Source organism: Micromys minutus (assembly GCF_963924665.1).
Source record: "Micromys minutus genome assembly, chromosome: 11".
NCBI lineage: Eukaryota > Metazoa > Chordata > Mammalia > Rodentia > Muridae > Micromys > Micromys minutus.
In genome coordinates, this window is record NC_137980.1 from 53,314,754 (window position 1) to 53,327,253 (window position 12,500).

General features: G+C 51.0%; 1 protein-coding gene across 1 annotated transcript in view; it reads right to left on the reverse strand.

Annotated features, from left to right (window-relative positions):
- EFCAB8 (EF-hand calcium binding domain 8) overlaps positions 1-12,500 on the reverse strand; it is a gene marked incomplete at both ends in the record, with an annotated part of 51,358 nt that overhangs the window by 24,682 nt on the left and 14,176 nt on the right. The window contains 8 exon segments of the mRNA XM_080925575.1: positions 1,155-1,265; positions 2,823-2,957; positions 3,463-3,614; positions 3,921-3,988; positions 6,054-6,184; positions 8,806-8,879; positions 11,453-11,577; positions 12,380-12,464. Coding sequence (XP_080781701.1) covers positions 1,155-1,265; positions 2,823-2,957; positions 3,463-3,614; positions 3,921-3,988; positions 6,054-6,184; positions 8,806-8,879; positions 11,453-11,577; positions 12,380-12,464 — 881 coding nt within the window.

Sequence of the window (12,500 nt, forward strand, 5' to 3'; positions counted from 1 at the left end):
GAGCACATACAGGTGCCTTCACTCACTGCAAGGCAGTAAGAATGCAATGGGGCCCCTTCCCCTTTAATTTCCCAACCTCACCCCAGCAGCCTGTGACACTAAACTGTAGCTACTATGCTTGTTTAATGGAATCAATTTCGAAAAGCCCTTATTAACTCAAAAAATGGCACTTGGGAACTCAGGTTCCTGGGAGAGACAGGAGGGCCACACCTATGTTTAAGAGCACACTTCACTGATCGGCTGCTGAGAGCGTCTTAACTGCAGAACCTAACTTATCTAGATCCAAATGATCCTGGGCTATGTTTCATTCGGGTCTGACCTAGCACCCTTTCAACTCTGGGTTAGCTTAGCAGCCCAGCTTGACCCTAAGGCTGGGAAGGACATCAGATAACATCTGAGACCAACAGCAGAGTCCCCCTACCTGATGGTCCCACCAAAATATTTGGGGAAATGCCTCCGTTTATGGTTTGCTTTCACCCTGTGACTATAAATGCTCATGTAAACACTTTGACACCGGAATGTGTAATTAGGGGCAACCCAATTCCATGCTCCCAGACCACAGTTGTTCGTATTTGGTTTGTATTCATGTAGTCATCTTCTTCCCGGTGGGTGAGAATCATGGTTTACATCAACCCGGTCCTCAGTCTGTCCAGAGAACAAAGCGGCGTGGTTTAGAGAAGATGCTTGTCAGAGCACCTTTAGTCGGGAACAACAAAGTAGGAGCGAGAAAGCCAAGCAGGGAACATGCTCCTAGCCCCTCCATAGAGAAACACTAAGGATACAAAACATGCCACGGGGTGGACAGAGCCTGCAAGCCTTTCTATTCGTGTTCTTCAGAAGCATTCTATATGCCTGGCTATCCTGCCCACACTGACCCATCTCCTCGGCCTAGGGCACAGGCTTCTGTGTCCTTCCCACAAGAAAGAGACTGCAGCTTCCTCAAGGTGGTACTCCATGGTAGCTCAAATCCCATGCCACGCAGTCTGCAATAGTTCCTCAGATCTAGATTCTGGTGTTGCCAGGACTACAGGAGTGCTAACCATTTCCAGAGTAACCATTTCTTGAATGCTGACTCAGGCACACGGCGAGCTCTGGGTCCTGATGCTGTCAGTCACTGGTACTCTTCCCAGCTGAGGCTAGCCCTGCCCACTTACCTGCTTAAAGATCTTGCTGTAGAGGACTGCGCACAGGGGTGTGTTGTGAGTCGTCATCTTCCCTGTTTTCAGGGGCCCCTGGGATTCTAAGTACCCTCTGAGGATCCCAATCTGTGGAGTGGGGGGAAGATTGACAGCTGAGTGGTCAGATGGGTTCTGCCCTCTGGGACTACGGCCTTCAAGAGAAACCTCCAAAGACCATGACATAAAGATATCCCATACCCCATGAAGCTACTTAGCAACTCAGAATTCTGTGGCTTCTCCGATCTCACCCCCAAGGTCTCTATTTCCAGGCCTGGGATTCCCTCATGTTCCAATAACCCTGAGGCCCAAGTCCATGGTCCCCTCACCTTCTGAGGAGCTAACTCTTTATTCTGGTGTTTCCTTTGTAACCTGCCTGACAGACACAAAGATGTTCTGAAGAGATCCTGGGGTCTTTCCATCTGACTATGTAGCTATTGAAACTACGGACTCGAGAGAAATGAGAATTACCCCAGGATCTCAGGCACGGAGGAGAAAAGGATGCCAGCCAGCAGGGGGAACTGTCTCCTGGGAAGGAGATTGCAGAGTTCTAACAACTCTTCAGACCATCTTTCAGAGTGAGCCTGGAGTCCAGACAATGAGAGGGGGTCAGTGGTGGGTGTGACCACGCCTTCGGGGGACTGTCTAGATACGCACACCCTTGGCCCTCTATTGAAACTTGAATCTCCCTGCAGGACCTCAAAAAGGGACCTGAAGGGTCTGCTGGACCTTTTTGTTTCTCTTCCCAATGTGACCACACCAAGTAAATCTTCTCTTTCTGTTTTACACTGTTCATTTGGCTCTTTTAACTGGCTTGTTGGGGCCCTGACTCATCACAGATTGTGACCCACAAGCCCGATAACACCCTCAGGAAGCCTTCTGTGAGTAGTCCAGCTCACAGATACTCACAGGATACTTCCTGTACCCATGAACCCATAGACATGGCTCTGCATTTCTACTGAATTGGCTTTACCTTAGCAATATACAATCACAGCCCCACAAAGCTGAGAGCTAAATGCTGTTATAGCCCCACCCAGAGAGCCTATACTAATGCCCAGGATGATTGGAAATGAACTTCAAAGGTCTTTTTTTTTTTTTTTTAATTGCTAACAGCAGGCCCAGCACTCAGGAAAATGTTAACACCTACCCTTCTTTCAATAAACCCACTGCAAAGGGGGAGAGCCAGCCATGTGCACGGAAAGACATGACGGAGTGAGCCAGCTAATAGTAGGTACACGGCCTCAGTGAAGCTCCTGCCACTTGTCCACCACTGGGATATCATGTGGCACCAGGTCTCACCATGACTCTAGAGCCAGTACTCCCCTCTTGCCATCCCCAGGGTCGGGGCAGACCCATAGGCACCAAACAGGTCATATAGCTCACAGACCTTCTTCCTGACAGTTTTCTCCCTGCCTTCCCGGAGTTTATGATCACAGCCGATGGAGCCAAAGGAGGGTAGAGGGATGACAGGAAAGTCCAAAGGACGCATGAGCAAGGGGGTGCGGAATGGGGCAGTGGGGGTACAGAAGAGGATGGGCTGGGTCCCAGCTCTCAAGGAGGCTCAAGAGCCAGAGCCTCAAACTCCAGGGCCAGTTTAGCACTGAACAGCCCGTGCTATCTGTGCCCAGCTCCTAGGACGACACTCACATTGTAGGTGCTACAGATGAGCATGTTGCTTCTGTGGAAGTAGGCGCTGGTAATGGGGCAGTTGCCCAGGGGAAAGAGCTTCCCACAGAAAGACTGGAGGCATACATAGTCCTGCAGATCCCACACTCGAATGTTCTGTAGGGAATAGGCAAGAGGCAGGAGGGTCTGCAGATGCAGACAGCACCCTAGACCCTGGGACTGTCCCTGTGAGCAAAGTCAACCATGGATAAAGTGTTTGCTGCTGCTACAGCCCTGCCCTGGAAATCCAGGTTCTTAGTGAGTTTTCCTCCACCTTCCCAAGCAATCGTGTCCTGCCTGAACTCCTAAGCTCAGCACACTAAAGGCAAAGACGGCAGGCAGCCCACATCCTACCTCAGACCTTCCCTTGCTCCCCAACTCCAGGTCAGTTCTAGACTACTCAGAGCTGGGCTCCGCCCACACCAAGGCAGCTGGAGTCTCATGGCCACCTCTATGACTCTTCTAGGGCACCTCCCTGTGGCCTATAGCAAAGTGTGAGCCCAGGGACAGGACTCCTCCCAGTACTGGTCAAGCTACAGTATGAGCTACAGGATGAGCGTCTCTTCCCCGGGAACAGAGCTAGAGGTATGGAGGACAGAGGTACATTCTCCAAAGGTGACACCTTGTCCCTGGAAATACTGATCAGGATGCTGGCATTCTTGCTGTTCACGAGGAGGTGTGTCACTGATGTCTGGTGTCCCTTCATCAGCCACACAGGCCTTTTTGATACCAGGGGGTTCCATAGGCAGATATGGGGGTCATAGCCACCAGTTGCTGGAATCAAGAAATGAGTATCAGTTGCTAGGCCTACACTGGGACCTTCTTCCAGTGCCAGGCCTCAGCCAGACTCCAGAGTTGGCAGCTAGGGGAAGGTCACCTCAATCTGTTACTGTCCTTCTCGCCCTTTCCTATCTCCATCTCTGATGGGACCTGAGTCACCCCACCTCCCAGTGATGTTGATCAGCAGAAGAAGCCAGACAGAGGCCAGTTGCTACAGAGCCTTATCCTTGGCTCTAAAAATCCCCAGGCTGCTACCCTTGTACCCCAACTCTACTTCCGGGAAACACAAAGGTTACCTACCCAGAAAGTTCCGGTCTGGACAGTAGTCAAAGCACAGGATTCCTTTTCTTAAATTTAGTGAGGATAACCTAGGATAGAAAATGGAGAAGGGAAGCTGCAGGATTGAAAGCAGCAGCCTGGGCCTGGGAAGGATAGGAGCTTGGTGCTCAGTACTTGGTGCTCGGTACTTGGTGCTCGGTGGGGAGGCAGTCACTGTCTCTCCCCCCAGGAAGATCTCTCCACCTCAGACCAGCCTAGTTGATTACCCAGCACCCAAAACACAGCCCAGCACCACAGTAGAGTAGCCCAAATCAGTAGCTCATGGGAGGGACCCACCCTTTAGGAAAAGCCCCAAAAGCAAGCAAGTCTTTCTGCCCATAAAGCATTTTGTATTGTTCCAAAAGCAATGTTAACATGATTTTACATCTAGAATACTCAGGCAGTGACACAATAAAACAAAAGAGTTTAAAAAAAAAAATTAGCCTAGGGCCACTGGCTCTGTGCCCTCGATCTGTGTTGGGTGTCATCTCACAGGTCACTTGGACGTGATCACACATGCAGTCTTCAAGAGTGACATTGCCCTGCAGAGCTAAGGACACTAAGATCCAGAGCTTACCTAGGGGTCCATGGACCCCAGAAGGAAGGGGACTCTGCCCTGGTGGGTAAAATGGCTCGAGATATCCAGGAATGGAGAAGAGGAAGGAATGAGCAGGGCTCAACAGTCAGACAGACCCTGACAAGATCCCAAGGCCATAAGCCCCCCTACACAGACCACCACACTATCTAAAGCTGCCTGGGAGGATAGCTAAGGCTGGCTCTTCCTTATTGTCTTCTCTAAGACCCCACAGCCTCTGCATCAGCCTCTCAGCTCACTCGCTCTTTCTCTCTTCCTTTCTTTTTTGTTTTGTTTTTGATGGTTTGTTTGTTTGTTTTTCAGAGCAGGGTTCCTCTGTGTAACAACTCTGGACTTGCTTTGTAGACCAAGCTGGCCTCAAACTCCCAAGTACTGGGATCAAAGGCATACACCACCACGCCCAGCTCCCCAAACTATTTCTTAACCCCTAGCCTTACCTCAAATTTTTAAGAACACAACAAAGCATGTATTTTCCACCCACTGGAAAGCCAGAGATCTGGGCCAATGAGATAGCTTAATAGGTAAAGGCACTTGCTGCCAAGCCTCATGACCTAGGTTCAACTCCTGGGACCCATACTATAGGAGGAGAGAATGGACTCCCACAAGCAGTCCTCTGATCTCCACAGTAGTAATTAGAAATGCCTAGGGAAGCATGCAGGGAAAGGTGGGGCTTCAGAGACAGAGAACAGCAAGTCTTAAGGGCAAGAGCCAAGGAAGTGGTCCCAGGCAAGGTAGATGGGGCTTGGACTACTGAAGGGTTCATGTGGGGGCCCAGCTGGAGACTGGCAGATGGCTGTGTATAGGGACAGCAGCTAGAGGGGACCTAGTGAGCAGTGACAATGACTTCAGAAAGGTAGAAGTGGAGGTAATAAGAAAAGGGGAAGGGAAAGAAGCAGGATGGGGCACTTCACACACTCCACACCAGTCTCTACAGCCCCCATCCCTGGGCTTCTACCAGCTCCACACTGCCTTCAACCACCTCAAGAGCTCAGGTAAGACCAGCTACAATGACCTGGTCCCTTGGGGACCTGGGAAGCTGAGGCTGACTCTACAGGTTTGGCAACTTCAAGTCTTACCTATAGTGGTTAGTCTCCAGTCTCATGGATTCAGTGGTCAACAACAAAGAGGCCTTTTCTCAAACAGTGTGAGGTGAGGACCACCACCCAAGGCTGTCCTCTGACCTCCACATTCAAACTAAGGCATGCACCACGCCCCTCCCCAAGACACACACACACACAGGAGGTGCGGGTAGAAAGAGAAAGAGAGTTGAAAGAGGCCTGTTACCCTTTCACCACTGGTAGAAATTCCAGAATCATGATTCAACAGAAAGCAGAGGTAGGTCCCACATCCACTGTCAGCCTAAGGACATGGCTGCTTCCTGGAACCTAGAATGAGTCTCAGGGCAGCGTCTTGCCGATGAGACACTAACCTCTCAGCAGGGCTAGCTGCATGTGGTAGAGGAAAGCAGGTCTGTCTAGGGCTTGCCTACAGTCCACCTCCCTCCGCCAGGTGCCCCTTACCTGGGTTTCTCAGGTTCTTTGATTGGCAATATTATCAGTACCAGAGAGGACTTCTCAACAGCTGAACACGAGGCCACAACATTCAGCTGTGGGATGTATTTGACCTGCTGACACCAGTTGGGGTGGAGACCCTGGGAGAGAAAATGGCTGTAGCAGGAGACCTCCTGGGGAGAGTCAAGTTCCATACCCTGCTCCTGGACCGTGCTCAGGGCAAGATAGGACTGGAAACCATGAAGTCTATGGCCCTTGCCTTAGTGCCCACAGCTTGGACAAAGTGATGTGACCCAAAGTCCTAGCCAGGTCTCATGGTCAAGGTATCTGACCCATCCCTGTCTCAGAAACGGCTTAAAAACACCAAGTCTGCCATCATCTGGACTTTTAAGAGTCTCTTAGACGTAGAAGCTGCAGAGACTGGTCATGGTAATATCATTCTTCCAGACAGGGAGAAAGAGTGAAGTTGAAGTCAGGGGTGTCTAGGTCCCGGTCTGTCTTCTGCTGGCTACCTCCGCTACAGGAGCCTGCATTTCTGTTTCCATCCCCACACTCTGAATTTGTCGGAAAGGGCAGAACACACACTCTGCCAGGACTGTCGTAAGAGATGGCCCTTGGAGGGCAGAGAAGGCAGGCTGGCCCAGGCTCCACTGCCTCTGTGCAGTCAAGATTCTGTCAACTTGACACAAACCCTGGGAAGAGGCAGCCTCAGTTGAAGAACTGCTTCCATCAGACTGGCCTGTGGGGTCACTTGCTTGATTACTGATGTAAGAGGGTCCAGCTCACAGTGGGCGGTGCCAGCCCCAAATAGTGGTCCTGAACTGTATAAGAAAGCAGGCTGAGCAAATCATGGAGAACAAACCAGTAAGCAGCACCCATCCGTGGTTCCTGCCTCAGGCTTCCCTCAGTGATGGACGGTGATGGGTCGTGTAAGCCAAAAAAAAACCCCTTCCATCCCCAAATTGATTTTGCTCAGTGTTTTGTCTCAACCACAGAGAACAAACAAAAACATCCCCACTCTGGCCCTGGCTATCACCTGTGCTTGGCTTTCCGGTCTGGGGGTGTCCCTCCGTGGGAAGAAGGACATGATGAATAGGGAACAGGGATGGGGCTGACAAATAAGATTATCAAATATTCAGTCATGCAAGCCACTGAGCTGGGGCTTATGTCACTATTTCCTCTAACATCTGTCACATAATGGTAACCAAACCCAAGCACTGAATGAGGCCTGAGATGCTTAGCAACTCCAAGGGCAAAGGTCTTCCAGATGAAATGACCATGGATGAAAAGAAGGGGGAGGAGGCAAGCATGGGGAAACACACAGCAACACCAGCACTTGAGAGTTAAAGGTAGGTGTTCACAGACAGCCTGGAAACCTGAACCCCAATCGCAAAAAGAAAAAAAAAGAAAAGAGAGTGGAGGAGGGGGAGTGGTGTGGATACCGCTTCCTGTGAGAGTCCATGCCCGTTCCCTAAGTGTGTCCCACTCAGATCTGCCCCGAGAGCCCCATTCCTTCATTCGTTCCTTAAATGGACCAGGAGTCACTGGGTCCTGGGTGCAGGAGCTGGTGACAGTACAGAGAGCAGAAGCCACCAAGCCCCTGTCCTGGAGGATCTGTCACTGTGGTGAGGATGCAGGACAAGGACAATGGGACTAATAACCGCTCCTGGGGACAGGCTAACAGCAGAGGCAGCAGCAGGCCATTAGGGCCTGAGGTAAGGGGATAAAGGTGAGCCAAGCAGACCTCTGCAACCCAAAGAAGCAGCATGTGCGAAGGCCCTGTGGTAAGAAGGGATTTGGGGAGTTCTGGGGAAAGCAAGGGATCCTGTCTCAGCAACAAATGAGAAGAATGAAGGTAGAGAACAGAAGAGGAAGGGGATGTGGCTCAGTCAGCAGAGTGCTTGCCTAACGTGCACAAAGCCCCAGCCGGCTTCAGTACCTGGCACTTATGTGGTGGCACAGGCCAGTAACACCAGCACTTGGAAAATGGGGGCAAGAAGATCAGAAATTCAAAGCCATCCTTGGGTATATAGCAAGTTCAAGAACAGCCTTAGGGCTTGGAGAGATGGCTCAACGGTTAGAGCACTGCCTGCTCTTCCAGAGGTCCTGAGTTCAATTCCCAGCAACCACATGGTGGCTCACAACCATCTGTAATGGGATCTGATGCCCTCTTCTGGTGTGTCTGAAGACAGCTACAGTGTACTTATATATAATAAATAAAGAAATCTTAAAAAAAAAAAAAAAAAAAAAAAAAAAAAAACAAACAAACAAAAAAACAGAAGAGCCTTGAACACTGAGACTCCGGACTCCAGGGAGATGGGAGGGAAACTAACTACAGAGCAAGCCAGGGGCTCCGTCAGCGTGTGTCTGATGCTCAAGTTAAAGACTTGAGATAGTTTCAAGTGTGACAGGAAGCATCTCGGGTGACATAACTATACTCTAGGGCAGGTTTCCTCTGCTCACTGGTTGGCGGCACTGCATGGAGAGAAGAGAGTGGGGAAGGGACACAGCAGCATCAGGTAAAGGTTACATTCTCTGCCTGGAGGAAGACAACGGGCCAGCGAGATTCGGGGCTAGCCCTGGGACACACGTTTTGTCCTAGAGACATGTGGATAGGAGGCAACAGCTTCCTGCACTCTGTTCTTGGAGATCAAGACCCCAAGGGCTGAGGATGGGTCCAGAGGGCAGATCCGTTTGGGGCGTTTATTTTCGAGTAAAGCATGTATGTGGATAAATTGCAGACTGAGGAAAGACAACTCACCTTCATTCGGAAGTTTCTATACAGAGGGGACTTCTCATTTAAGAGCTTCTTCAAGGAAACAGTGATCCAGTGATCTGACAGGGAAACGACCAGAGTGCTCATCAGCACCTCTGCTAGCTTAGAGGACATCCTCACTGATGGGTATCTTCCATTCCCCGAGCATTAGCCAAGCAGCCCCTCCTGGGAGCCCTGAGTAACTTCATGAGCTCTCCAGTGCCCCACCTGTTCCCCTGCTAACCAGCATTTCCCTGCCAGCCCACAATGCAACAGTGACCAGGGTGCACACACTCTCAGGTGCTGCCAGATAAACAAGCTGGCTCCCCAGTAGTGAGTTCCAGAGAATGAACAGAGACCTCAGGCTGTACTCACTCTGAAAGTGGGCCACTGGTGACTTGCCATTGTGCCTCAGATCCATGGCCTCCTTAGCCAGAAAGCAAAAGTCCCAGGAAGTACAAGGGTACACACATGTGTATCATGAGCGACTCATACGTGCCACACACCCCACCCACCAACTGTTCTGCCCTTGTGAAGCCACCCAGTCAGCAGCTGATGAACCCGCAGGGAGAGCAAACTGATAAGGATGGGTGAGTCCAAGGAACATTTGTCCAAGGAGCTGTTCAAGGAAGTAGGTCAGAAATGCTGGTCAGTTTGGCTTTAGGTCTGAAAGCAACTCCCAGGGCTCACGGAGGGAAAACACTGGAGGGGATGGGTGTGGGGGATGGGGGCATCTGTATAGGGGTAAGAAGAAGCTAGCAAAAAAAAAAAAAAAAAAAAGAAAAGAAAAGAAAAGAAAGAAAAGAAATCCTATGCTGGGGTAACTCAGTCTGTAAAGTGCTTGCTCTACAAGAAGAAGGATCCAGCCTTAATCCCCAGAGCCAGTGAAAAGCACACTTGTTCCCAGAGCTGGAGGGGTGGAGACGGGAGGGTTCCTGGAACTTCATGAACCCGGGATCCTATTAAGAGACCCTATCTCCAAACACAAGATGGACAGTCCCTGAGGAACGATACCTGTGGTTGACCTCTGGTCTCCATGCACATTTGTGCATGCACACACACACACACACACACACACTCACACACACACACACACACACTCTCACACACACACACACACACACACACTCACACACACACACACACACACACACACACACACGCATAAGCATCCACTCTCTCCCACTAAGCTATAAAGTCCTGGGGGTCACTTTATGTACCCAACTCTTATTCTAAACGCCCTACAGCAGAGCCAGAAATTGGGTGTAGTTGTCCCTGCACGCATTTGAGTAAGGAGACTGATGTGCAGAAAGGCTAAGCAACTGGCTTCAGGTCACACAGAGCTGGGTTCACACCTCTCAGCATTTGTTCATCTCGAATCTCACCATGTCTTCATGTTTGCTCCCATCCTTCAGTTAGCAGGTGACCCAGAAGGGCTCACACCCAACACTCTAGCCTTGTTCATTCGCCACTCATCACAGAGACCACCACAACCCCTAAGCTAGTTCCCAGGGTGACACAAACACAGTGGGGACATGGCAGCCACCAGGGGCTGATGGGACAAGGGCAAGGTGCTAGCTGGAAGTGTAGCTAAGTGCTGCCAAGCTTGTCTGACATATTGAAGGCTCCAGATTCAATACCCAGTGTGTGTGCGCGCGCACACACACACACACACACACACACACACACACACACAGCACTAGTGTTTGTATCTTCCCTTCCTTAACACTGAACATCAAGAAACAAGCTTAACAGGGTCCTCGCCAAGGTCTGGGGACCCTTGGAGACCTCCTTAGCTAGAAGTCCCAGCAAAGGCTACTCTGGTGTCTCAGATGGAAGGAAGGTCAGTCCTGGGCTCCTAGGGTGGCTAGAGTCCTAACACCAGACCTAAGGTTCCGTCCTAGATGTGACACCGCTCATGTGAGTCTCCAAGGCAGCCCCAGGCCGGTGGCCTCTGTTGACCTTGCACCCTTTGGCAAAGGGGCTCTGAACCATTTCCTCAGTCAATTTAGGGAACATCCCAGCAAGTGATGACAAATGGAGACTCTGAACACACAGGCTAACTTCAGATCTCAGTCGCCACTCCCCAGCCTCAGGGTGCGTGCAAGTAGCTTCAGCTCACAGAACCTCTTCATGGGCAGCAATAAGCCACCAGTCCTCATGGATGGAGATAACGGGAGATGATGTGTCAAGAGCTCAGCAGACAACTGCTTACTCACCACGCTGCCGTGCCGGGTGGTCCCCCGGCTCCACCACACCCACCTGTGGTCTTCCAGCCTACTTTTCCCCACTCAAAGATAGCTCAAAACCAGGCAGAGCAGAAGCCCTCTCAGCCATCAGACAGGGCTCAGAGGATAGGAGGCATGTCCCAGGGTCCCAGCCTAGCACTTTGCTTTCCCAGAGATGAGAAGGACCTTCAGTCCTCAACTGCAAAAGCTCAAAAGACTGTCCCCCAGTTCAGACTCTGGCCTTCTCCTGCCTCCACTGCACTTTCCTCTAGCCTTCAGTAGGCAGGGCACCCTCTGAACTCCAAGGAGCCTCCTCTCCAGAGACTCGGAGCAGGGACAGGGAGGCAAGAATGCCTCCAAGACCACGCCAACTTAGTACCCATATCTACCCACTCCCTGGACCTCTGCCCGTGCCTTTTAGCTACCCCATTTGGAGGTCCGGGGGAGGATTTGTGGGTTGAACAGCCCACCAGCCACGTTGTCAGAGATGAAGATGGTGACAGTGCCTTCGGTGTCCCCATAGCAGAACACGGCTTTGTGATAGTCGGTCCTGGGGAGAGATGAGGATAGAGCAGGCTTGTTAAAGGAGAGAAGAAGGTTGGCTGTCCTTCCATCAGAACAACAAACAGCAGCCTCCCCAGGAGAGTGGAGCCTGCACCAGGGCACTGGGTACTTGGGGTTTTATGGGGAGATTTGCATAGGAAGATATTTATCTGCAGACCTATTCTCTGCTTTCCCATGCTCATAAAGAAGGCCCCCATCACACTGGCATCTTTGACATGAGTTCTCCTGGGTGGCCCCAATGACACATTGACCCCTTGCCACTGACCTCCCTCCTCCTATGCCCACTGATAGGACTGATACAATCAGTGTATCAAATCTTTCTGCATGGAGCATTGTGGGCTGCTTGAAGCTGTTAGGTTATTAACTCTTCACTGTGGAGTCCTCTGCCGAGGCCCTTTCACCCCAGGGACAAGGGCAGTTCTAACAGACTTCCAGCTTTGGTCTGGGTCTCAACCCCAGTGGCCAAGCACACCCTAGTCATCACTGAACCAAAATTTGGGTTCCGTTTCAAGCATTTTTACTTCCCAGATACCTCAGTGCAGCAGAGCAAGCCTCTGCTAACATTTGGGAGCTAATAGGATAGGAAAGGAGGGGATGGGTGAGTAAGGATAACTACTCTAAGAGTAGAGTGACTGCAAGACCCAGGGAGAGAATCAGAGAGGGAAAATATAGGGACAATATGGCCATGAGCTCAGAACCAGCTCTCTTAGTGCATCTCTGAGGTCCCAGCCCCTTCCCAGTGATGAGGTAGCTGCCAAGATCCTGTACCCATCTCCTGTGAGGCTTACCAATAGTCCATGACCATGGCACAGCTATCCAGATCAATTAAGGTAAAAGCCCGGACACATTTGTGGCCACTGATATCAAAGAACTCTGGGGAAGAGAGAAGAGAGGGACTTACAAGGCCAA